This window comes from Choloepus didactylus, chromosome 11 (genome assembly GCF_015220235.1).
Source record: "Choloepus didactylus isolate mChoDid1 chromosome 11, mChoDid1.pri, whole genome shotgun sequence".
NCBI lineage: Eukaryota > Metazoa > Chordata > Mammalia > Pilosa > Megalonychidae > Choloepus > Choloepus didactylus.
This window is the reverse complement of record NC_051317.1, coordinates 42,255,569-42,282,805: the sequence shown is the minus strand read 5'-3', so window position 1 is coordinate 42,282,805 and position 27,237 is coordinate 42,255,569. Positions and strand designations below refer to the sequence as shown.

At 40.5% G+C, this 27,237-nt stretch overlaps 1 protein-coding gene across 1 annotated transcript in view; it reads left to right on the top strand.

Annotated features, from left to right (window-relative positions):
- MYO10 (myosin X) overlaps nt 1-27,237 on the top strand; it is a 238,625-nt gene that overhangs the window by 124,995 nt on the left and 86,393 nt on the right. The window contains exons 5-9 of the mRNA XM_037798873.1: nt 7,626-7,760; nt 9,119-9,243; nt 9,734-9,747; nt 9,867-9,951; nt 10,410-10,513. Of these exons, the coding sequence (XP_037654801.1) occupies nt 7,626-7,760; nt 9,119-9,243; nt 9,734-9,747; nt 9,867-9,951; nt 10,410-10,513 (463 nt within the window). The remainder of the gene's footprint in view (nt 1-7,625; nt 7,761-9,118; nt 9,244-9,733; nt 9,748-9,866; nt 9,952-10,409; nt 10,514-27,237) is intronic.

The following is a 27,237-nucleotide window of genomic DNA, read 5'->3' as shown; positions in this document are numbered from 1 at the left end:
GTGTTTTGGAGGACATAATATATCCAAACTGGCACAATGACCTTGTGTACAGTGCAGGCACAGTCTGTGGCTCATCTTTTTAATACTGTGCTCAGGACAGCATCTGCTCGAGGGCCTGGATTCAACACTGTTAGTCAGGTATGAAATTACTGAATTTGGAAGGTTGGTTCAGGACCTTCGCCCTCTTTGTGTGTTTTGGTTTTTTCCAAACTGGAGTGATTTCTCCTTAACCATGTGCTTTTATATTCTGGAATGATGATGGGATATTTGGTCTTCCTCTAATTCTAGAAATTAAATATTTAGAAATGACAGAATTGAAACAGAGACCAAAACTGGTGTCCTGGATTAGAAAGGCACCAACCAGAATAAGGCCTGGAACATGCTCACTGTTGCATAACTCAGCAGGACACCAGGCTCAGCATTTGGGATTAAAGATAAAAAAAGAATAAGACCCAATGACTGCCCTTCAGAAACTTCTGTGATGGGGACAAACTGATGTAAATAAGTAATTACGATACAGTCTGCCAAACGCTGTCAAAGAAATATGTATATGGTGGTTCAGAGAATGGGGTAGGAGTTCCTTGAGAAGGAATCAAGAAAAGATTTCAGAGAAGGTGATGTGTGATCATGACTCTAAGGCTATGTAGGAATATGGTTGGCAAAGAAGAGAGGAGGGGCATAGAGCCATTTGCTAAAGCGTGGCTATCTGGACAAGCGAGGATAATTAAGGAATGGAAAGTAAGTCTATAGGCTGTGGTATTTCTGAGGGACGTGAAGGAGATGGAGTTGGAAGGGCAAGGAAAGGGCTTGTTTACATGTAATCCTCACAGGAGCCCAGGAGGCATTTTCTGTGGGGAAACTGAGGCTCAAAGTTGTTGAGTGACTTGCCAAAGTCCCTTTAGGTATTAGCAACAGAGACAGGATTTGATCTTTGTGCTCTCTGATTCTGAAGTCTGTGCTATTTCCAGAACAGAATCCTACTTCCTGGTGCAGGATCATAGCAGAGTCATAGTTTAAGGGCTTCATTTGACTTGCCAAGACCTCTGGACTTAATCCTTTAGGCAGTAGAGACGTTTCATCAGTCTCCTAGCAAGAAAGGGGGTGATCTGATTTATATTTTGAGGAAATCATATGATACAGGGAATTGAATTCACCAGAAGGAGAAAGTTTGACTGTCGGGTATTGGCAAAAGTTTTCTGTAAAGTGCCAGACAGTAAATATATTTTAAGGCAAGACTGCCTGTGGTGACTGCAGCTCTGCCATGTGCTGCAAAAGCAGGCCATAGACAATACGGAATGAATGGGCCTGGCTGTGTTCCAGTAAAACTTTATTCACAAAAGCAGACGGCAGGTTGGATTTGGAGCCGTAGTTTGCCAACCCTGGACTGAATCTAGAATAGTGCCCATGTTGACATGTGCATCTCCTACCCTGTTCAATGTTGAAAGGGTCCTGTTTCCATCAGAGGTGCTTTCTTTAGTGCATGTTCCGGATCCCTCTTGCCCACGTTCCTGAGGATTTGCTCCATCTTTGAGCCTTTGACTCACTGACTTCCACCTCCCCCTTAACCCACCTCCTTATCTCAGCTTGCTGTGGCAGGGAAGCGTCTTGAAAGAGTTACTAACACACACTGTCTCTGTGTCATTTCCTCCCACTCAGTCTTCAGCCTGCCTCATCTGGCTTATGCCCCCATCCCCCTGCTTAGAATGTCTCTTGCTGAAACCAGAAGACAATTTTCAGGCCTCTCGGTAACCCTCGACATAACGGCCTCTTCTCTCCTGCACGCAGCTCCATCTTTCCAGGTCTCTTCCTAGTTCTCTGGGCACTCCTTGGCACCATGGTCATTTTATGACCTCCTCCTCTAACCTGTCATTTCTTCAAGTCTGCACGATGTCTCAATTGTATAGCCCCCTCCCTACCACCACCAGCTTCTCCCCTGATTCCAGACTCATATCCAAGTGCTCCCTTAGTATCAGACACACAGGCCTCCCCAGGCATCTCAAGCATGGCATGTTCTAGACAGGGTCTTTCCGTTTTCTCTCAGAAGTGGCCTTCCTCCTCTGGTGCAGATGGGCTTGTCAGCCTACCTGGTCCCCAAGCCCAAGATCAAGAAGTCATTCTTTTTTTGTTTTGATTTTTAAATTAAGGTAAAACTTCACGCATTAGAGGATACTAATCTTAAGTACGCGGGGTGACGAGCGGTGACAATTGTATACACCTGTGTTGCCGACACTCCCATCATCATGCTAGCAAGTTCCCTGGGGTCTGCAAGCCACTCCCACTGGCCTGTCACTTACGGACCACCCTCCTGGCCACATCCCCACGTGACGTGACCCTGTCTGTTACCCTTCAGTCTTTTGTGGGGCCATCACACCCCATCTCTGCTGCCCCTCTCTCTTATTACCATTGTAACCTCCCGTCTCATCTCCCTGCTTCCTCCCTTGGCTTATCAGTCTCCATTCTCCCCACTGTAACCAGAGTGACTCTTAAAAAACTTAAATTCCATCATGTCACTTTCCTCCTTAAAAACTATCTTGTGACTTCCATTTTGCCTGGGGAAATTCGCAAAACCCTTAACACTGCTTAGGAGATCCCACATCTGTGTTTGGAATGATTTTCTTTCTCGTTTTCATTTTTTTTTTTTTTTTTTGATAATTCAATTTTATTGAGATATCTTCACATGCCATGCAGTCATACAAAGTGTACAATCAATTGTTCACAGTACCACCGTATAGTGGTGCGTCCATCACCAAAATTAATTTTTGAACATTTTCATTACCACACACACAAAAGTAATAAGAATAAAAATTAAAGTGAAAAAGAACAATTAAAGTAAAAAAGAACACTGGGTGCTTTTTTTTTTTTTTTGCCCCCGTTTTTCTACTCATCCATGCATACACTGGACAAAGGGGAGTGTGGTCCATATGGATTTCCCAATCACATTGTCACCCCTCATAAACTACTTTTTTATACAATCGTCTTCAAGATTCAAGGGCTCTGGGTTGTGGTTTGATAATTTCAGGTATTTACTGCTAGCTATTCTAATTCATTAGAACCTAAAAAGGGTTGTCTATATTGTGCATAAGAGTGCCCACCAGAGTGACCTCTCGGCTCCTTTTGGAATCTCTCTGCCACTGAAGCTTATTTCATTTCCATTCACATCCCCATTTTGGTCAAGAAGATGTTCTCCATCCCACGATGCTGGGTCTAGATTCCTCCCTGGGAGTCATATTCCACGTTACCAGGGAGATTTACTCCCCTGGGTGTCAGATCCCATGTAGGGGGGAGGGCAGTGATTTCATCTGCCAAGTTCTCATTTTCATTTTGATTATTATATTTATGAAGTTTTTAAAAATACACAAGCTTATCCTGGTTGGTCTGGGTGAACACGTTTTCTGCTGACACGCACGTTTGCGCTTGCCGTCACATCGGTGCCCAGCCATAGAACAGCTCTAATGCCACAGACTCACGAGGAAAACGTACTAGTGACTGGAAATGTCAGCCCCATGATTGCTTGAATAAAAGGGGAAATAACATTTAATTGCTGCACGAGTTAATGTTTTACGGCGGCTGGAATAAAGGAACAAAGTGTAATAAATGCGTCACCTCCCTGTCTGTGGTAGCATGGGGCGTGCCAGACCCAAAAGTTAGACACCATATGTGGGCACAGAGCAGGGAGCAATTCCGACTGAGCAAAACAACCTTAGCCAGCGGCTTAAGTTAGTCTTGTTAATCTGAATTTTATTGCTTTTTTAGTTTGATTGTATTTAATTTTAAATGTATTTTGGCTTTATGGCTCTGTGATTGCTATAGACAAGAAGTAAGTATATATCTAATTGTATATTTGTCATTATAATTGCTTGCCTAGTAATGTCACGTAATACAATATAATTAATATAATGAAACTTAATATGATACAATATAGCTATATGATTATGTATGTGTAAGTTGATATGTATATGATAGCTATAATGATAGTTAATTTGAAAGTGTTGGATGAGTGTGTGGTTCATGACTTTTGGGGGGGGATGGGGGGCCCTTGTTTAAAAAAATTAATTCAATGCTTGATTGGAAAATAATGCCCCCCCCCCCCCCCCCCCCCCCAGTGAGACCCCAAGCAGCCTCCCTTTGGTTCACCACCCTCTCTCTGGCTGTGCAGGTACTTTCTCTCCTGCAGGCTCTTCCTTCCCATGTCCACCCTTGGATTTTCACCCAGTTAACGCCTATGCATCTCTCTACTTTTAGGCCCACGTGCCATTTTTCCCAGAATGGACTTCATGGAACCCTTACCTTCCGTTAAGTTATGAATCCTTGATCTAACTTACAAATCCTCCTATTTCCCTAGATTTTTATTTCACAGCACTTTGTGTGACTCTTTCTATGGCTATTTGGCTCACGGCAGTTTTCCCAGATCTTAGTCCAGCCCGACACAGAGGAGTCACTCAGATATTTTGGGAGGGAGGGAGTTTCTGCAGAGATGCTCTTTCTCTGTTGCTTCAAAGATCACTTTAGTTTTAACCTCCATAGCTTATTTTCATGGGGAATGTGTAAGGTCCTGGAAGGGTGTAGGGGAAAGAGGAAGAGGGAGGAGAGATGGATAAGTGAGTACTCACCTGCAAAGAGTCCTATTGCCTTGACATCAATGTTTGCAGGCAAGAGGCATATTTCTGGGTTTTAGCAATTTGTGAGTTATTTTATTGTTTTTATTTTTTTTCTCCTTTCCATAACACTTCCAAGACCTAATATATTAATAGTCATCACTTCTTATCTCCAGGTGCAGACATATCTGAATTATGTGAAAGTACTTTTAGGAATAGTTGCTCTCAAATCTGGCTTCTTATGAGAATCATCTGGAAAAAAAAATTTTAATTACTGATGACAGGGTTCTGATTAGGGACGCGTTAGGTGATTTTAATGTGCAGCCAAGTGTGGAAACCTCTCTTATAGAGCACTGTATAAATCTTAGTTCTATTTTTGTTTCAAGTTTTACTTATATATCAAAACAAATATATTTAAAGAAGATGCTTGAGGAAAATATGATACAATGAGAAAAAAACAATGTGACTGGATATTGATACAGATTGGAATCCATGACTAGATTACAACAGTGAAAGTCCTGGCTTCTTTCCCCTTGACTAAGTCTTTGTTATAGAGTTTGACCAGATGTCTTCTCACTGGTTGTATTTTTACCATGTTGTATCCGTCAGGGTAGGCTAATTGCTGTAACAACCAGCCCCTCCCCAATCTCAGGGGCATGACATAGGAACATTCTATTTCTTGTTCATGTTGCAACTCAGTGTGGGTACGTGAGGGACTTGACTCCATGTGGGTTTCTTTGTTTTAGAGAATATGCCATTTTCCCAGGGGCTCGCTGGATCCCCTGCACCCAGCTGGCAGACATGGAAGGGAGAGAGAGAGCCCAGAGGATCACACAGGAGGGCTTTTTAGCCACGTGCATGGAAACGGCATATTTCCCACCAGACTGGGTCGTGTTGTCACTAATTGCTCCCATTACTACAAGGAAGGCTGAAATGTCATCCACTCCTGCTGGAGGTGCATGTGGATAATTGGGTGGGTTTGAGAAACACATAACTTTGTTTCTGCCTCATACATGTTAACTAGAGAACTTGTTCCTTTAACTGCCCTTTTTAAAAAATGATCTAATCAATAATTGCTCGGTAGATGTCTGTTTAAAACAGATACAAAGAATGTTGAAATCTTCCTCTCCTAGTTTCCATGTTACTCATTCAGTGCATCGTTGTCGAGTGCCTTCTGTGTGCTGGTCATGCAAAGAGACGTGCTAAGCCTAGGAAGACTTGGGTTGCCAATAACAAAAAATTCAACCAGAGTTGTCCTTTATTAACTCAAATAACATGAGGCAGGGCCGTTTCACGGATGTGGGCACAGCCACCCCTGCCGGGCTCTGCTGTGATTTGCTTGGCTTTCACTTCATGATCCCAGGATAGATGTGGCGTCCCAGGTATGTGTTGTCTGCACCTGAGGGAACATTTCTGACCAAGGGTGGGGGCTCTGGTGGGGGGCTCCTTGGAAGCCCTCAGCACACTTGATTTCAGGGCTCTTTGGCTAGAATTTTAACACCTGCCCGTGCCCAACCCTATCACTTGTGAAGGAAGAGAGTGGCGTGGCTGTGATTGTTATCAAGCAACGGAAGCTCCCTGTGGGGGGCTGCGGCACCCAACCTGGCAAGGACAGTGTCACCCCTGAGTCATTTCCTCTCTTTTATGACATGGGCTTAATCATTCACCCCATCTTCAGCAGAATTCCTCTTCCACACTAACTTCCCAGATCTCCTTGGCACTCTGTGAGGGCCTCTTCTTTAGAACTCTCAAGTGGCTCATCTGTTTCCCTCCCCCATTTAGCGATTATGAATGCAGTCACTTGTGAATGCTGTCTGTCCTGCTGTAGTGTTCCTTAGCCCTGTGATTTGCTTCTTGCTCTTCTTGTAAGCTCCCTGCCTTTTTACTACTTCTCTTCTGGCCACAGTACCAAGCATAGTGCCTTACTCAAAATCAGTTGGTTTCTCCCTCCAGATGTCCCTCATGTCCATACCTACCTCTCATCTCCAACCGGTAATGCTTGCCCAGGCCAGGTCACCACATTCCTAGATTACAGCAACAGCAGATCTCCCCAGGGGACCCCTCGATCTGTCTAGAATGTTACCTCTCGAGTGGTCTTCTCTGCAGGAGACCTCGCTGCCATCACTCTTCGCCTACCCTGTCCTTTAATTGCCTCTAAACCATCAAACTAACTATGTTAGCCTGTCTTTCTCCACCTCCTCCATCCTTGGTCCTGCTGACCTACCCAGTCATACCTCTCACCCTTCTGGATGGATCCTTTCAAGCCTCTCTGGCTCCTGGAACCTGGGTCTTATTGTCCTCTTACCCACAGTCCTTCCCCTTTCCTCTGCCTGATGGATGCTTATTGGTCCTTTAAGGCACACCTCGGACCCTGTTTACATCTCCCCCGGTCTCCCCTCCCTCTGAACCACTTTGGTGACTTTTCCTTAAGTATCACTGAAGTGTGAGCTCTGGTGGACTTTGGAATTGGACAGACCTAGATTGAAATTCCGACTCAGACACTTAGCTGCTGCCTTCCTCATGGGATTCTATTGTGAGAATTAAATGATTTAGTATGGGTTGGGTACCTGCAGGTTCCATCCCTTGTCCCCTCAATAATATTTATGAGTGATTACATTTTTACACACACGTAACCTGCTTTAAATTTCCCAGGAAGATGCTGTTAATATGCTCACTCATTAAACAAATATTTACTGCTTGGGTGTTTGGGATCATTCGAGCAAAAACAAAGATCTTACCTCCCATGAAGGGTGCCATTTGTCATATTAACTTGACGCTAATAAACGTCACTTTGTTTGCCTCAGAAGCCTGAAGAGGCACACGTAAGACAAGAAACAGTGGGACTGGTAGCAGGAAAGACGTTTATTGCCTTTGAGCTCGGCTCTTTTAAAGCAAGTGCTTCAGTCTCCTCTTTTTTATTTTACAACAGTTCTGTTGAGGTATTGCAGTGCCATCGACTAAGCTGACCTTTTTTTTTTCCCCCTTTTATATTATACCTAGAAGCACAAACTTCTGCATTTTGTCTTTCAGTGGCGAAAGTGGGGCAGGTAAAACCGAAAGCACTAAATTGATCCTGAAGTTTTTATCAGTCATCAGCCAGCGATCTTTGGAATTGTCCTTGAAGGAGAAGACTTCCTGTGTGGAACAAGCTATTCTTGAAAGCAGGTATGTCTTGATCATTTTCCTTATTTCCAGCCAACAGGAGTCCCCATTCTTCACGGTATGGCTTATTTCAGGAAGAGTTCAACTTGGTTAGACTGTTTTCTCCGTTTCTTGACTTCTCTTTTCTAATTCCTTAAGAGAAACTTTGAAGTGCACACAGCAATTTCCAGTAACCTCAGCAACATCTCCTTCTGGCTGGAGTTGCTCCTGACCCTCCACCACTGGGCCAGGTTTGAGTTGAAGATTGTGTGATGTCCCGGAGAGTTCTGCAGCCTCCTTCCTACCCAGGAGCCCTCTACTCCAGCTGCAGTGTTTGCAAAGGGCCTGGGTTCGATAGGGGAATGGTGCTGAAATTGGTGGGAAAATTGTTGGCTAGCTTTTTGGAGGCTTTGTTACCAGAAATTTCAACCTCCAGACACTGTGTAAAAGAGGACTCAGCTTGGAGATGAGCAAGGCTCCCTTAGCCATTGGGAGGCTCGACGTGAGCAGAATGGTATTTGATAATGGCATTTTCGTAGCCTCTCGTGTGATAGATGATCAGTGATACTTTCTGTGGTGGTGAGTCTCAGAACTTGGAAAGAGGGCTGTGGTATGAGGTATCATCTGAATTTTATTTGAAGTATGTAATTGCCTTATGTCTGATTTGTGCCTTATAAGATATTAGAACAGGTACGAACTTAAAGATACTATCATTTAGAGATTAGTCTGAGAGTCGGCAAACTACAGCCTGCTGCCCAAATCCTGCAGCTTGTTTTTGTTAACAAAGATTTATTGGAACACAGATTTGTTCATGTATTGTTTACAGTTGCTTTCAAGCTGTAGGGTCAGGGTTGAGTATTTGTCATGCAGAGTCTATGGCCACAAAGCCTAAAATATTTACTATCTGGGCCTTTAGAGAAAAAGTTTACCAACCCCTGATCTAGTCTGATCCCATTTTATAGTGAGAGAAGACCTCGACAAGTTAAATGGTTTGCTCCAAGGGCATACAAATAAATTGGTGGAATTTCCAGGGCTGGAACTTTTTTTGGTTTTTAGTATATGAGTAGCAGACTTTTTCCGTGTGGTTTCTGGCATATGTGTGTGTGCCCAAGCTAATTTGCACCTTGAGTCTGAGTAGCATCCTTTGCCAGCACCACCGGCTGTAAGATCCTTACTCTCATTCAAAAGAGATGTGCATCATAAACCCATTGCAACAAGTGTTTTGAATATCTGTTTCTTCTGAAAATAAACATAGCTACCGTTTGTCCTGTGGGTTTTGGAATTTTCGTGCAGTTGTTTATTTTGACATTTGGAAGAAATGCTCTTACAGTTTTTAAGCCTGCCCTCATTAACGCCCTCTCCTGCCCTCCCTTCTTTCACAGCCCGATCATGGAAGCTTTCGGCAACGCGAAGACCGTGTACAACAACAACTCCAGTCGCTTTGGGAAGTTTGTTCAGCTGAATATCTGCCAGAAGGGAAATATTCAGGGCGGGAGAATTGTAGATTGTATCCTGTTTCATTTAGTTTTTGTCTACAGTATTTAAGTGTATAACTGCAAAGTGTTCTTGCTCATTGTAAGGACAGAAAAAGAATGTGCGACACTTCTCTCTGTGGTTCTGTCTGGTTGTTGCTCTAATGTTGTTTTGCTTGATCTATTATTCTATGAGATAAAGAACTGATTTTTTTTTTAAATTTCTGATATCATGTCCATAATCTGAAAAATTAGATTCGTCATCCAGCATCAAATATTAATTGTTTGAAATCAATTCCGACAAATAATATGGTCCCTAATAGAGTTCTAGCACGTGTCATGTTCGCAATCAGATGTAGATGAAATAGCTTATGTTTCAGTTGACTTATGGCACTGGAAGTCTCAATTTCAAAGGCATGGGAAGCTATAATGATTTGGGTAACAAAGAATAGAAAATTAAAGATAAACGGAGCATGTCATAATCCTTGTTTTGTTCCTTGACTTGCCATTGCTTTTCATATGAAGATTTATTAGAAAAAGTAAGTAACCATGATTTAATTCACATTTTCTTCCATAATGACGATTTTCAGAAATTACTGCTTTGTGTTAATTAAGCAGAGGAAACACCTCTGAATGTCAATATGATTTGTCTCCACAGAACCGAGTAGTAAGGCAGAATCCTGGGGAAAGGAATTATCACATATTTTATGCACTGCTGGCAGGGCTGGAAAATGAAGAGAGAGGTATGTGGAGCAATAGCAGAGAAATCCATATTAGCAACTCATTTTTCATTTAAAAAATATCAAAATATGAGAAGACAACGTTTTGCACCTTGTCTTTATTCCACAAATAGAAATCAAATATATATTATGAGAATACTAAAAGATACGGAATTCATTTCAGAGCCACATGATACAGAGAGACTGTCATCAATAGAGAAACAGTAAAACAGTGCCCACAGCAGCTATATCTTCAGTGGCCTTTTCTACTCTCTCAGTTAGTTTAACTAAATTCCCTTTATTTTCTCTAAATGATCATTAGATGGGAAGTCTATTATTAATTTTAATTGGGGACAGTGAGGAGTATAGAATTGTTTATGTGGTCATTTTGTAAACTCCCAGGGCAAAAATACTTTGGATTTCATCTTATCCTGGCCAGCTAAGAGTCAACTGATGATATGTTTTTGTTTGTTTTTTGACAGAAGAGTTTTATTTATCTGTGCCAGAAAACTACCACTACTTGAATCAATCTGGATGTGTAGAAGACAAGACAATTAATGACCAGGAATCCTTTAGGGAAGTTATTGTAAGTTAACTTTCTTACTTGTCCCACATTAAAAGTGACAAATTTCACTCTCTGTTTGAAAAAAATTTTTCAAAATAAAAGCAGAACTTATTGCATTTGCACCAATGTGCAAGCATAGATATTTCCTTCTTGTTCCAAGTTATGCTAAAGAATATCTTCTAGGCTGGAAAGGAATTGAAGGAATCCTCTTCGTTAGAAGATGGGTGATGTCTGAGTCATTCAGGATAGGTGGGTCATTTACTTGCAACAGCATATTCAGGATGTGTATCTTCTCCCACCCCATCCCCATCCCCCGAAACACAACCCAAACCAGAAAACATCATTGGCTTTGCACTGGAGCAAGCAGATCCTCTGTTTTTTAGCTTACAAGTAAGTTCTCTTTTGAGAAATGATTTGCTGGCTAAAACAAATGCCACCAACAATTGGTCTAGGTGACTATTAGGGTACTGTCCAGTTTCTGTAGCCTAGGTTTGATAACCCATTTTGCATGCATGAAAAATAGTCATCCTAAGATGAGATGTAGGGACGCTGCAACCTCTCATTATCGGCAACAGATTTCATCAGTGAAGGTCATCAAGGTCCTAATTCCTTAACCAAAGTTGTTACTTGGACAGTTGCATATGATAGATCTAGGATTGATTCATCATCATTATAACCATAATCATCATAAAGGCAGCTAACATTTACTGAGTGCCTAGTATATACGCTTTACATGGACTCTCCCTCCAGTTGCTCAGAATGAACCTGAGAGGTAGGAACTATGGTTTTCCCATTCTAAGACTCAGAGAGGATAGTTCCTTGCCTAACCTTACACCATGCCTGGTGCAGTCAGTATCCAAATACAGTCGAACCCCAAAACCCAGCTTCTAAACCACGAAGCAGGTATGATCTCTTCCACGCACCCTGAATTTGTCTTTTTTGGTTGTTGCTGAAAGGTCAACAATTCTGCTCAGTATCTCCTTACAATCAAATTATTTAATTAGTGGATATAAACCACACATCATTTCCCCACATCTACTGTAGTTATCCTTACATTACTGATGAAATTAAAACCAGGCGAGGTCAAAATTTCATGATTGTCTTTCCCTCTGCCTCCCCTTTAATGATGTTAAACTCTGCCCTTTACAACAGAGAGGGGTTTCTTTCTCTCCCCACCTTGAAGCTGTTAACAAACGGCACCCTGCTGATAGCACGCTTGGCTTTGTACCTCAGGAGCATGGGATCTTGCCCTGCAAATTGAACTTTATGAGATGTTTTCTAAGTATTTTAAATTATGATCCCATTTCTATTTTGGCCTCCTAGTCTTCTCTCCCTACTCAAACTTTCTCCATCCACAATTCATGTATTATTATCTTTGCTGAAAAATCATGTGTTAGAAAAAGTATGGAAGCTCTTCTTATTTTTCATGAATAGCACAAAAGAAGATGAGCCTCAGGACTTGTTATTTTTTTGAAGCTGTAGGCAAGACTTAGTTTCGCTTCCGGTGCGATTAGCTCTGTGGCCGCTAGGGTGCGCCTGGCTTCGCGGGATTCGCGTTCCCTGGGAACGCCGGAGAAGGTTACTCTGTTTTCCTCCTGGGGCATCACGTTCCCATTCAGAATTTTCATTCTTTTAGTTTACAACAAATAAACTTTTGGAACCTGGCCTATTTTCATTGATTGATAAGGTTTTTTGTTTGTTTTAATTGAAATACATTTTGGCATTTGACATTTGGTCTTATGACTAAAGTATATTTCATATATTAAGAAAGAAAAATGTATATATGAAACTGTTATAATAAATGTAGGTAGTATACTTATATTCTATTTATAGATCCTTAAAAATTTCGTGTGCAGTTACTTATTTGATGGCCTACCAAAAATATCAGTGAAACCTTAGCTGATGTTTATTCAAATCAGGAACATGACATTTGCTGCTATTATTTAACCTTATTCTGGGAGTTCTGAGCAATGCAGTAAGAATTATTTTCCCTAAAAGAAGGGGGAAAATATTCTTTTCTATAAACAATAAGATTGTCTCCCCCCAAACCCAAGAATATCAGGAATTGGAGAATGGTTTACTGATGTTGTTACAGCCATTGAATAAGATCCATTGCTGCAAAGCAAAAAAAAAAAAAAAAAAAAGCCCAAGTATATTCAGTAATATGGAAAAAATTGCTTATTACATGAGAATGAGGAAGATAGGATGCAGTACTTTGTAAGCCAACAATTTTATTTAAAAAAAACATTATATATATATATATATATATATATATATATGTATAATGTGTGTGTGTATATATATATCGTGCATTTGTATGTGTGTGTGTATATCATGTATATATAACTATACATGCAGGAAAAAGATTGGAATGAAAAGATGCCAAAAATGGTATCTTGTGTGGCAGAAGTACAGAAATATTGTATTTTATTCTTTATCATTCTCTTTACAGTATAATGTTTTACAATGAACATGTTGACTTTTGTGATTATATACATTATGATTATCTATAGTATAGGAATAGAATCATTAGAAATATATCATTGTCAGCATCAGCTGGCCCATTTTTCTGCCTTGTGCAGCACTCTGTAGCCAGGAGTGGTAGAGAGACAGTTAACTCTTCTGGCTGAAGTTGATTTTATACCAGGCATTTAGCAGACAGCAGGTGAACAAATCAGCTATAATCCCTGCGAAAGCACTGGAACAGAATACACCGATGTGTTTTATGTAATGTGTCTCAATATTCCCTTCCAAAATCAAATAACATTTAAATTTATATCTTCGTACTTTATTTCCACAAAACGAGTCCTACTGGTTGTGGGATTGAAGGAAGGGAAGAGACTACATTCAGTTGGGGCTCAAGGATAATTTGTAGAATGTGTTGAAAAGTTAATGGAGAGAAGTTGTTCCTATGAATTATATGTGAAAATGTCACTTCTCTTAGCTATTCAAACATCATTTTCCTTTTTATCAGTTCTAAAGTCATTGTACTATAGCAATGAGACATTTTAGGAGTCTTGCTCCTTATTTCGTTGAGACTTTGCTCATTGACTGGTCTAGTATGTACTTTTTAAACTTATCATTGGCCAAAACTAATAATATAAGGTATCCTGAGTGGTTTTAGTGGAGATTTGGCTTTTCCTGGGTCAGAGGCAGTGAACCTAGTTAAATTACATAGCCATTTTTTCAACGCAAGCCTCCAAGTTGGACTACATATTGTTGGTCAGAATGAAAAGGTTGTTAAGTCAGTAGTACTGACTAATTTATTTTGTTGCCAGCGTTTGACCCACCAGGATGGTGACTGATGCAGTGTGATGGGTAATGAGTGTTTGATGAGTTTCTTCTTACTCCACAGGTATCAAATGTTTGCAACATGCCTGGCCAAGGGCCAGAACTGGGATTACAGCTGTAGGATCTTGGGCCCTCTTCCTTATATGGACTCAACGGGGTATACCCATGGGTTTTTAATTGCGTGTGCTCATATATGTAGGCACAAATTCATTCATTGGGAAACACATTTTATTAAGATTTTAAAGGACTGACTTTGTAATTCCCTTTTGGTAAACTTGGAAAGATCAGTCCCTTTCATTCTTGGAAAACTGGGAATCTAAGTCAATTCTATATTATTATAACATAATCTGCATTACATAATGTAGCATAACCTACCATTACACACATTGCATCATAGATTAATATCAAATTACTTTTTTCATTTACTGTGCCCAGAATAGCCTCCCCCTCCACCATTTCATCAGAGATCTCTCTGTGTTCTCAGATCACGCCTCCCTGCCCTCGTCGACTGCCTGAGACCCTCAGTGGACACGCATTGGATCTTTGGGCAGCAGAGTGCCTTAAACTTGTGCCTCTTCCCTATTTGCTTCTAGTGTGACTATCTTAGCTTCTTTCAGATCCTTGACAATTGGTAGTACATCACATACATTTGTCACAAACACAGACACCCCGCTCCAAACACAAACACACACATCTTCACAAACACCTATTTTTTTTATGTGCCTAATTAATTAATATTTATTGAAAACATTTCATAAAACCTTGGGCCAGTTTATAATTAAATTGTCGTTCGGTGTTTCTGAGCTATCCTGGGAGTTTCTCCAGTATTTCCAGTCTTGAGCCATGTTGCTGAGAAAATAGAATAATTATAGGAAGACTTAAAGTGGCTACTCTTGCCAAAGGGGTGGAGATTGCTTGCTAAGAAGACTGTCAGTAGGAAAAGTAAGGAAGACAGTAAATGGAAGGCTCTTGCTGGCGGTTTTAGCACTCACGCCCACAGCGGTGATGATAATTGGTTGCAGCTATTAAATTACCCATGGCAGGATTAAGGCAATTACCACTTAGCACCTCACTCCTAACTAATTAATTCATTTACTTAGAGTTAGACTAGAAAACAGTCACAGATTTATTAATATAGTAAGCTCCCTAATTTTGCTGTTTGTTTTCTTATCTCCATATACAACCTTTTGTGTATTTTAAGGAACTTTACCTAGGATTTTTTTATGGAGAATATTTTGATATATTTCATTTGACAGTTTGAAAATTTCTCCTGCCATAAACTTATCTTTAAGGATCTTACTTCATTTTACTATTATATAAAGTCTAGGTTGAAGAATTAATGAAGATGTGTGTGGTCATTCTAAGATTGGCCCAGAACATTTTTATGATTAAATATGCCTTGTAATATGTGAGGAAAACTTTAATCATAGAAAGGAAAAATATTGACTTTTGCGGTATATTTTCTGGGGCACAGGGTAGTTGCACAATAATAATTTTCCTGAATTATGATTTGCTCCTTAACACTATTTTATTTTATTTTTTTTTAAATCTTCATTTTATTGAGATATATTCACATACCACGCAGTCATACAAAACAAATCGCACTTTCGATTGTTCACAGTACCATTACATAGTTGTACATTCATCACCTAAATCAATCCCTGACACCTTCATTAGCACACACACAAAAAATAACAAGAATAATAATTAGAGTGAAAAAGAGCAATTGAAGTAAAAAAGAACACTGGGTACCTTTGACTGTTTGTTTCCTTCCCCTATTTTTCTACTTATCCATCCATAAACTAGACAAAGTGGAGTGTGGTCCTTATGACTTTCCCAATCCCATTGTCACCCCTCATAACCTACATTTTTATACAACTGTCTTCAAGATTCATGGGTTCTGGGTTGTAGTTTGATAGTTTCAGGTATCCACCACCAGCTACCCCAATTCTTTAGAACCTAAATAGGGTTGTCTAAAGTGTGCGTAAGAGTGCCCACCAGAGTGACCTCTCGGCTCGTTTTGGAATCTCTCTGCTACTGAAGCTTATTTCATTTCCTTTCACATCCCTCTTTTGGTCAAGAAGATGTTCTCCGTCCCATGATGCCGGATCTACATTCTTCCCTGGGAGTCATATTCCACGTTGCCAGGGAGATTCACTCCCCTGGGTGTCTGATCCCACGTAGGGGGGAGGGCAGTGATTTCACCTTTCAAGTTGGCTTAGCTAGAGAGAGAGGGCCACATCTGAGCAACAAAGAGGCATTCGGGAGGAGGCTCTTAGGCACAACCATAGGGAGGCCTAGCCTCTCCTTTGCAGCAACCATCTTCCCAAGGGTAAAACCTATGGTAGAGGGCTCAACCCATCAAACCACCAGTCCCCTATATCTGTGGTCATGTTAGCAACCATGGAGGTGGGGTAGGCAAATACCCCTGCATTCTCCACAGGCTCCTCAAGGGGGCACTACATCTTTTTTTTTTCCTTGTTTTTCTTTTTTTTTTTTTTTAACTTTCCCTTCTTTTTTAAATCAACTGTATGAAAAAAAAGTTCAGAAGAAAACAAACATACAATAAAAGAACATTTCAAAGAGACCATAACAAGGGAGTAAGAAAAAGACAACTAACCTAAGATAACTGCTTAACTTCCAACATGTTCCTACTTTACCCCAAGAAAGTTACCTAATATAGCAACATTTCTGTGAACTTGTTCCTACTCTATCCATCAGAAATTAACAGACCATAGTCATTCCTGGGCATCCCCAGAACGATAAATAGCTTATCTGTTCTTCTTGGATTATTATTCCCCCTTCCTTAATTACTCTCTATTGCTAGTTCCCCTACATTCTACATTATAAACCATTTGTTTTACATTTTTCAAAGTTCACATTAGCGGTAGCATATAATATTTCTCTTTTTGTGCCTGGCTTATTTCGCTCAGCATTATGTCTTCAAGGTTCATCCATGTTGTCATATGTTTCACGAGATCGTTCCTTCTTACTGCTGCGTAGTATTCCATCGTGTGTATATACCACATTTTATTTATCCACTCATCTGTTGAAGGACATTTGGGTTGTTTCCATCTCTTGGCAATTGTGAATAATGCTGCTATGAACATTGGCGTGCAGATATCTGTTCGTGTCACTGCTTTCCGACCTTCCGGGTATATACCGAGAAGTGCAATCGCTGGATCGAATGGTAACTCTATATTTAGTTTTCTAAGGAACTGCCAGACTGACTTCCAGAGTGGCTGAACCATTATACAGTCCCACCAACAATGAATAAGAGTTCCAATTTCTCCACGTCCCCTCCAGCATTTGTAGTTTCCTGTTTGTTTAATGGCAGCCATTCTAATCGGTGTGAGATGGTATCTCATTGTGGTCTTAATTTGCGTCTCTCTAACAGCTAGTGAAGCTGAACATTTTTTCATGTATTTCTTGGCCATTTGTACTTCCTCTTCAGAGAACTGTCTTTTCATATCTGTTTTAGTTTGCTAATGCTGCAGAATGCAAAACACCAGAGATGGACTGGCTTTTATAAAAAGGGGGTTTATTTGGCTATACAGTTACAGTCTTAAGGCCATAAAGTGTCCAAGGTAACACATCAGTAATCAGGTACCTTCACTGGAGGATGGCAAATGGCGTCCGGAAAACCTCTGTTAGCTGGGAAGGCACGTGGCTGGCATCTGCTCCAAAGTTCTGGTTTCAAAATGGCTTTCTCCCAGGACATTCTTCTCTAGCAAGCTTGCTCTTCTTCAAAACGTCACTCACAGCTGCACTGCGTTCAGTCTCTTTGAGTCAGCATGTTTTATATGGCTCCACTGATCAAGGCCCACCCTGAATGGGTGGGGCCACACCTCCATGGGAGTATCCCACCAAAGTCACCACCCACAGCTGGGTGGGGCACATTCCAAGCAAATCTAACCAGCACCAAAACGTTTGTCCCAGAAGACCACAAAGATAATGGCATTTGGGGGACACAATACATTCAAACCGGCACATTCCACCCCCTGGACCCCAAAATGACATTATCTTTCCAAATACAAAATACATTCATCCCACAATACCACAGAAACTTAAATCATTTCAGTAACAATAGTTAAGTACAAAATCCCATCAAACTCAAATATAGGCGTGGTCAGTCCTAAGGCAAACTTTTCCTTTAGCTTGGATCTGTGGACTTAGAACAAGTTATATGCTTCCAATATACAAAGGAGGGACATTCATAGGATAAACATTTCCATTGCCATAAGGAGAAACAGTAAGGAAAACAGGGTTAACCGGACCAAAACAGTTCTTAAAACCTGCAGGACAAACTCCATTAGATTTCAAAGTCAGACAGTCATTAACAGAACAACGTTGCATCCTTGGGGCTTGAGAGAGCGGGAGTCTAACCCTTCCTAAGGACCTCCGCGGCAGCCCTTTCCTCTCCAAACACTTGGGTGAGCGCTCCAACACATCCACACATTGGGGAGACCACCTTCTCGGCCCCACCCTCCTCAAACATTGGGGCAGCTCCCGGATTCCCTTCCATCTCCGGGGCACACGCTCAACCCCTTCCGAACAGTGTGGTGGCAGCCAGGCTCTCCCCAATTCCCTGGGAATGTGCTCCACCCTCTTTGGTACCTCGGGTGGCAAAACTCTTCCAGAGCATCGAGGTGGAATGCCCACCCTTGACCTCCGGAGCAAACTCACCCTTTCCATGTGTGTGGGCTGCTCCGCTCTCCCAGCCTGAGACCTCTTGACTCCAGACCTCAACCTCCATGGCTCTGTCTTTGAAGAAACTTTTCCTTCAGTTTGTTCCTTATCTCTCTCCTCTAGTCCCAACTGGCAGCGGCTCTGTCTGTAAAGATCTTGCAAAAATTCTGTTGGCTTCCCATGAAGCATGCAGGGGTCAAAGCCATCAGACAACAGGAGTTTCCACAAATCCTTTCTGGATAATTCCATCTCCAATCTTGGCTTGTACTGAAATGGTGGCTGGGTTCCATGTTTGGTTACATCCTCACGTTGGGCTGTAGCTTCTGGGATTCCACCCCCTGGAAGCCCGTAATTTTCCAAGCCATCAGCTTCTGGTTTCTTTGAACCCAAGAGTTCAGTTCTAAGTTTATCTCTTTCCGCTCTCATTTTACTATAAGCTGCAAGGAGAAGCCAGGGTATATCCTCCACAGGTAGTCTGGAGATCTCCTCAGCTAAGTATTCCAGGTTGTCACTTTTAAATTCTTCCTTCCATCTGACACCAGGACTCAATTTTGCCAAATTCTGTGCCACTTTAAAACAAGGATCGCCTTTCTTCCAGTTTGCAACAACACATTCATCATCTCTGTTCAAGGCCTCGTCAGAAGTATCTTTAGAGTCCATATTTCCACAAACAGTCTCTTTAAAGCAGTTTTGGCCTTTTCTATCAAGCTCCTCACAACTCTTCCAGAAACTCCCCATTATCCATTTAAAAAGCCGTTCCAACATGTTTGGTATTTGCAAACTCAGCAGCAAAAGCACCCCACTCTCGGTACCAAAATCTGTTTTAGTTTGCTAATGCTGCAGAATGCAAAACACCAGAGATGGACTGGCTTTTATAAAAAGGGGGTTTATTTGGCTATACAGTTACAGTCTTAAGGCCATAAAGTGTCCAAGGTAACACATCAGTAATCAGGTACCTTCACTGGAGGATGGCAAATGGCGTCCGGAAAACCTCTGTTAGCTGGGAAGGCACGTGGCTGGCATCTGCTCCAAAGTTCTGGTTTCAAAATGGCTTTCTCCCAGGACATTCTTCTCTAGCAAGCTTGCTCTTCTTCAAAACGTCACTCACAGCTGCACTGCGTTCAGTCTCTTTGAGTCAGCATGTTTTATATGGCTCCACTGATCAAGGCCCACCCTGAATGGGTGGGGCCACACCTCCATGGGAGTATCCCACCAAAGTCACCACCCACAGCTGGGTGGGGCACATTCCAAGCAAATCTAACCAGCACCAAAACGTTTGTCCCAGAAGACCACAAAGATAATGGCATTTGGGGGACACAATACATTCAAACCGGCACAATATCTTTTGCCCATTTTATAATTGGGCTGTCTGTACTATTGTCATTGAGTTGTAGGATTTCTTTATATATGCAAGATATCAGTCTTTTGTCAGATACATGGTTTCCAAAAATTTTTTCCCATTGAGTTGGCTGCCTCTTTACCTTTTTGAGAAATTCCTTTGAGGTGCAGAAACTTCTAAGCTTGAGGACTTCCCATTTATCTATTTTCTCTTTTGTTGCTTGTGCTTTGGGTGTAAAGTCTAGGAAGTGGCCTCCTAATACAAGGTCTTGAAGATGTTTTCCTACATTATCTTCTAGGAGTTTTATGGTACTTTCTTTTATATTGAGATCTTTGGTCCATTTTGAGTTAATTTTTGTGTACGGTGTGAGGCAGGGGTCCTCTTTCATTCTTTTGGATATGGATATCCAACTCTCCCAGCCCCATTTGTTGAAAAGACCATTATGACTCAGTTCAGTGACTTTGGGGGCCTTATCAAAGATCAGTCGGCCATAGATCTGAGGGTCTATCTCTGAATTCTAAATTTGATTCCGTTGATCTATATGTCTATCTTTGTGCCAGTACCATGCTGTTTTGGCAACTGTGGCTTTATAATAAGCTTCAAAGTCAGGGAGTGTAAGTCCTCCCACTTCGTTTTTCTTTTTTAGAGTGTCTTTAGCAATTCGAGGCATCTTCCCTTTCCAAATAAATTTGATAACTAGCTTTTCCAAGTCTGCAAAGTAGGTTGTTGGAATTTTGATTGGGATTGCATTGAATCTGTAGATGAGTTTGGGTAGAATTGACATCTTAATGACATTTAGCCTTCCTATCCATGAACATGGAATATTTTTCCATCTTTTAAGGTCCCCTTCTATTTCTTTTAGTAGAGTTATGTCGTTTTCTTTGTATAGGTCTTTTACATCTTTGGTTAAGTTTATTCCTAGGTACTTGATTTTTTTAGTTGCTATTGAAAATGGTATCTTTTTCTTGAGTGTCTCTTCAGTTTGTTCATTTCTAGCATATAGAAACATTACTGACTTATGTGCATTAACCTTGTATCCCGCTACTTTGCTAAATTTGTTTATTAGCTCTAGTAGCTGTATCATCGATTTCTCAGGGTTTTCTAGATATAAGATCATATCATCTGCAAACAATGACAGTTTTACTTCTTCTTTTCCAATTTGGATGCCTTTTATTTCTTTGTCTTGCCGGATTGCCCTGGCTAGCACTTCCAGCACAATGTTGAATAACAGTGGTGACAGCGGGCATCCTTGTCTTGTTCCTAATCTTAGAGGGAAGGCTTTCAGTCTCTCACCATTGAGTATTATGCTGGCTGTGGGTTTTTCATATATGCTCTTTATCATGTTGAGGAAGTTTCCTTCAATCCTACTTTTTGAAGTGTTTTTATCAGAAACGGATGTTGGATTTTGTCAAATGCTTTTTCAGCATCTATTGAGATGATCAATTGATTTTTCCCTTTTGACTTGTTAATGTGTTGTAATACATTGATTGATTTTCTTATGTTGAACCATCCTTGCATGCCTGGAATGAACCCCACTTGGTCATGGTGTATGATTTTTTTAATGTGTCTTTGGATTCGATTTGCAAGTATTTTGTTGAGGATTTTTGCATCTATATTCATTAGGGAGATTGGCCTGTAGCTTTCCTTTTTTGTAGCATCTTTGCCTGGTTTTGGTATTAGATTGATGTTAGCTTCATAAAATGAGTTAGGTAGTGTTCCATTTTCTTCAATGTTTTGAAAGAGTTTGAGTAAGATTGGTGTCAGTTCTTTCTGGAAAGTTTGGTAGAATTCCCCTGTGAAGCCATCTGGCCCTGGGCATTTATTTGTGGGAAGATTTTTGATGACTGATTGGATCTCTTTGCTTGTGATGGGTTGGTTGAGGTCTTCTATTTCTTCTCTGGTCAGTCTAGGTTGTTCATATGTTTCCAGGAAATTGTCCATTTCCTCTACATTATCCAGTTTGTTGCCATACAGTTGTTCATAGTATCCTCTTATAATTTTTTTAATTTCTTCAGGATCTGCAGTTATGTCACCTTTTTCATTCATTATTTTGTTTATATGGGTCTTCTCTCTTTTTGATTTTGTCAGTCTAGCTAGGGGCTTGTCAATCTTGTTGATCTTCTCAAAGAACCAACTTTTGGTGATATTTATCCTCTCTATTGTTTTTTTGTTCTCTATGTCATTTATTTCTGCTTTAATCCTTGTTACTTCTTTTCTTGTACTTGGTTTAGGATTGGTTTGCTGTTCATTTTCTAGCTTCTTCAGTTGATCCATTAGATCTTTGATTTTGGCTCTTTCTTCCTTTTTAATATATGCGTTTAGTGCTATAAATTTCCCCCTTAGCACTGCTTTTGCTGCATCCCATAGGTTTTGGTATGTTGTGTTCTCATTTTCATTCGTCTCTATATATTTAGCAATTTCTCTTGCTATTTCTTCGTTTACACTCCTAAACAATCAGTGGGTTTTGTTTAACCTCCAGGTATTTGTGAATTTTCTAAGTCTCTGATGGTTATTGACTTCTGATTGTATTCCATTGTGGTCAGAGAATGTGCTTTGAATAATTTCAATCTTTTTAAATTTATTGAGGCTTGTTTTATGTCCCAGCATATGATCTATTCTGGAGAAAGTTCCATGAGCACTAGAAAACTATGTGTATCCTGGTGATTTGGGATGTAATGTCCTGTATATGTCTGTTAAATCTAATTCATTTGTCAGATTGTTTAGGTTTTCAATTTCCTTATTGGTCTTCTGTCTGGTTGATCTATCTATAGGAGAGAGTGATGTGTTGAAGTCTCCCACAATTATTGTGGAAACATCAATTGCTTCCTTTAGTTTTGCCAGTGTTTCTGTCATGTATTTTGTGGCACCTTGATTGGGTGCATAGACATTTACGATTGTTATTTCTTCTTGTTGAATTGCCCCTTTTATTAGTATGTAGTGGCCTTCTTTGTCTCTCAAAACATCCCTGCATTTGAAGTCTATTTTATCTGAGATTAATATTGCTACACCTGCTTTCTTTTGGCTGTGGCTTGCATGAAATATTTTTTTCCATCCTTTCACTTTCAGTTTCTTTGTGTCCCTGTGTCTAAGATGAGTCTCTTGTATGCAACATATTGATGGTTCATGTTTTTTGATCCATTCTGCGAATCTGTATCTTTTAATTGGGGAGTTTAATCCATTTACATTCAACGTTATAACCGTGAAGGCATTTCTTGAATCAGCCATCTTATCCTTTGGTTTATGTTTGTCATATTTTTCCCTCTCTCTATTAATATCCTTTATTGTACCCATACCAAATCTCTTTAGTACTGAACCTTTCTCCAAGTCTCTCTGTCCTTTCTTTGTTTCTCTGTCTGTAGGGCTCCCTTGAGTATCTCCAGTAGGGCAGGTCTCTTGTTAGCAAATTCTCTCAGCATTTGTTTGTCTGTGAAGAATTTAAGCTCTCCCTCAAATTTGAAGGAGAGCTTTGCTGGATAAAGTATTCTTGGTTGGAAATTTTTCTTACTCAGAATTTTAAGTATATCGTGCCACTGCCTTCTCGCCTCCATGGTGGCTGCTGAGTAGTCGCTACTTAGTCTTATGCTGTTTCCTTTGTATGTGGTGAATTGCTTTTCTCTTGCTGCTTTCAGAACTTGCTCCTTCTCTTCTGTGTTTGACAGTGTGATCAGAATATGTCTCGGAGTGGGTTTATTTGGATTTATTCTATTTGGAGTTCGCTGGGCATTTATGATTTGTGTATTTATGTTGTTTAGAAGATTTGGGAAGTTTTCCCCAACAATTTCTTTGAATACTCTTCCTAGACCTTTACCCTTTTCTTCCCCTTCTGGAACACCAATGAGTCTTATATTCGGACGTTTCATATTATCTATCATATCCCTGAGGTCCATTTCGATTTTTTCAATTTTTTTCCCCATTCTTTCTTTTATGCTTTCATTTTCCATTCTGTCATCTTCCAGGTCACTGATTCGTTGTTCAGCTTCCTCTAGTCTTGTACTATGAGTGTCCAGAATCTTTTTAATTTGGTCAACAGTTTCTTTAATTTCCATAAGATCATCCATTTTTTTATTTAGTCTTGCAATGTCTTCTTTATGCTATTCTAGGGTCTTCTTGATCTCCTTTGTATCCCGTACTATGGTCTCATTGTTCATCTTTAGTTCTTTGAGTAGCTGCTCTAGGTGCTGTGTGTCTTCTGATCTTTTGATTTGGGTGCTTGGGTTTGGGTTATCCATATCGTCTGGTTTTTTCATATGCTTTATAATTTTCTGTTGTTTTTGGCCTCGTGGCATTTGCTGAACTTGGTAGGGTTCTTTTAGGGTTTGTAGACCTATTGAAGTCCTTATCTCTAATTTATCAGATCTACAGCTTCGTGGAGTACACTTTCTCTAACTAACCAGCAGGTGGCGTCCACAAGCCACCTGTTCTCCACAAGCCAGTTCTCCCCTGCTTAGCCTTTTTGGTGAGTGGGGGAGTGAGTCTTCTGGGGTCCAATTGGTGTACCAAGCTTGCATGTCTAGTTGGTGTTGCCCGCCCTGTATATGGGGCGTGTTTCTGGGCAGTCAGGGAGGGGGGTGGCTCTAACAATCAAATCTCCCTGGTGATCCTAGAGTTTTAAAGCTGGTGCAATAGTCTAATCCTTCAGTTCAGTCCTGCCACAGTTTGTCTCTGCCACTGACCCACAAGTCCTTGGTATTGGCGTATAGCTCCTGAGACTTGCAAGTGGGCCCCTCTTCCAGGCTGGGCACCGCGGGTCCTCTGTTGAGGGATGACTGTGCTATGTCACAGGTGAGTGCCATCCCCCCAGGGCAGTTCTGGGATGCTGGGCTGTGTTGGGAGGCTCCCAATCTGCTCAAATGATGGCTGAATGGGGCTTTGTTAATTCACACTGCTCCACCTTCCCATCTCTGGGACAATCAGCTGAGGTTGCAGGGAAGGCTAATGTCCACACCCAGTTTTGTGGTGTGTGCCTGTTATTTGAAGCGCTTCCGTCACACTGGGTTGTCTGGGGCAGCTCTGGGCTATGGGGCTGGCGACGGGCAGGAGTGTTTCCTGTCCACCAGGATGATGGCTGTGAGCGGACACCCCCCTTTTCTTGGGAAGTTGTGGTATTTAGTGAATTTTCTCAGCCACTGGATTATTGCCTTTTGTCTCAGAGCTCTCTTAGTGCTGCTCTTGTCTTGACCTGCCCAAATTGCAAGTCTTTGAAGCTTTCTGTATTGGGCTTCTTAGAGTAATTGTTTTCGAAAAAGAAAAAAGGATTAAAAAAAAGGGCCCTCCTCAGAGATCTAATGGGTTATTGAAATGCTAAGAGACAAAGCAATTAGGGCCATTAAGGAAAGGTCCACAGGGCAGAGAGATCAGCTTTTCTTCGGGATTTGCATATGAGCCTCGGCCTGAGCTCTGCCCTTCCCCTTTTTATGTTCACCAGAACTCCAAAAATCCTCCGCTTTTATTTTGGAGTTTTTCGTGTTGTTTTTTTTCTATGCCTGTCTCCTCTCTGCTGGGCTGGCTGCTCTCAGATTCTCTAGTGTCTGGTCTCAGTCTATCTATGGTTAGAGTTTGGATCAGTAGAATGAGTTTCCGATAAGGGCTGCCACTGCAGTTCTCCCTTCTTCTTCCCAGAGCTGACAGCCCCTCCTCCCACGGGACTGAGCCTGGCAGGGAGGGGTGCGGGTCCCCTGGCCACAAAAACTTACAGATTTCGCTAATCTCAGCAGTTCCACGTTTTCATGAGTGTTGTATGAAGTATGCCCAAAGTCAGATTGCTCTGTGGTGTCCAGTCCACGCAGTTCCTGGCTTTCTACCTGCTTTCCTGGAGGAGTAACTAAAACATACAGCTCACCAGTCCGCCATCTTGCCCCGCCAACACTATTTTAAAAGTCTGAAGAATAAGAAACTATTTCTTAACTATATTTCTTTGTTTTTAGCTTTTAGAATAAGTCATTGATAAATATCTTTAAATTTGAATAATTTGTTTCCCATAGACCTTTTTTAAGAAAATTGATAAGCTCTTATGTAATACTGTTTCATGTTCTTTGCCTCAATTTCTGTTTATACACATGAAATGATAGTTGTTCCACCTTTGGTTAAGTGATTCATGGTCTTTTCATTTGTTGTGACCGATGTTATTGAGATATAATATACATGTAATAAAATGCTCTCATTTTTTATGTGTTTATTTCATTGAGTTTTTAATTGATGCACCGTTTAACCACAGTCAAGATACAAGACATTTCCATCATCCCAGAAGTTCTTTTATGTCCCTATCATTCCACCCCTGGCTCTAGGAAACCATTGATCTGCTTTCCATCACTTAAAGAATCGATTTGCCTTTTCTAGAATTTCATCAGAGTAGAATCATACACTTGGTACCCATCTGTTCTAGGTTCTTTCACTCATCCACATTGCCTGTATCATTAATTTCTTTTTGTTGTTAAGTCCATTGAATATACAGCAATTTGTTTATCCGTTCACTTATTGATGGTTCCATGTTTTTATTGTTAAAAAACTTTGTTAGCAACATTAAAAACCATGTTAGAACATAGTGTTCACGATCTTACCAACAAGAATAGAGCAACTATTTTTAGTTTTGCAAATTTTCTTCCCTGCCCTCACATACATCCAAATTTCTTTAATAGTTACAATTACAAAAATATAATTTGTTATTCTTGACTTAAATCTATCCTCAATATAATTGTTTCTATGTAATGTTCATATTTCCTTTAAAACCAACATAATATTCTAAAACCAACATAATACTTTCTTTTACTTTATTTGCCTTGTCTCTCAAAGTGTTCTTAAGATAAAACTTCAGGGAATGTTTTACAGGTAAAGCTTTTCTTCTCTGCTGTTGAGATTTTCCATGGTTCAGTTGAAGTTCATGAAAACGACATTGAAGATGCCTTTTTTCCTTTTATGTCTTTAAAAAGTTCTAGAGTTGAGTGGGTAATAAGTTCCTAGACTTTGGGTTAGGTGGACCTGCCTTTGAATCTTTGTTTTGCAAGTCTGAGAAAATTATTTAACCTCTATGAACCTTCAATTTTTTTAAAATATTAAAATAAGATTATGTGCACATGTGGCCTAGCCCAATGCTGCCCCATATTCATGTTATTTTCTAAAAAGGTTATACTAATTTATAGTGTCGTCAACCAGTGTATGAATGTACCCATTTCACCAATTTTTAGGTTTATTATTCAGAAATTTTTATGCTAATTTAATACAAGTGATCTCATCTCAGATTTGCTTTATTTTCACATCATTGGGGAAAACATTTTTCTACAGATTTGTGTTTCCTCCTATGAGAAGTGCCTATTTTTGATCTTTGGCTCATGAATCTTTCGGTGTAGCTCTTAGTCCTTCCCTTTTAATTACTTCTTTTAATGTTTCCCTGTCTATGGTGTGCCGCCTTTTTACCCCTTAGCTTTATTGT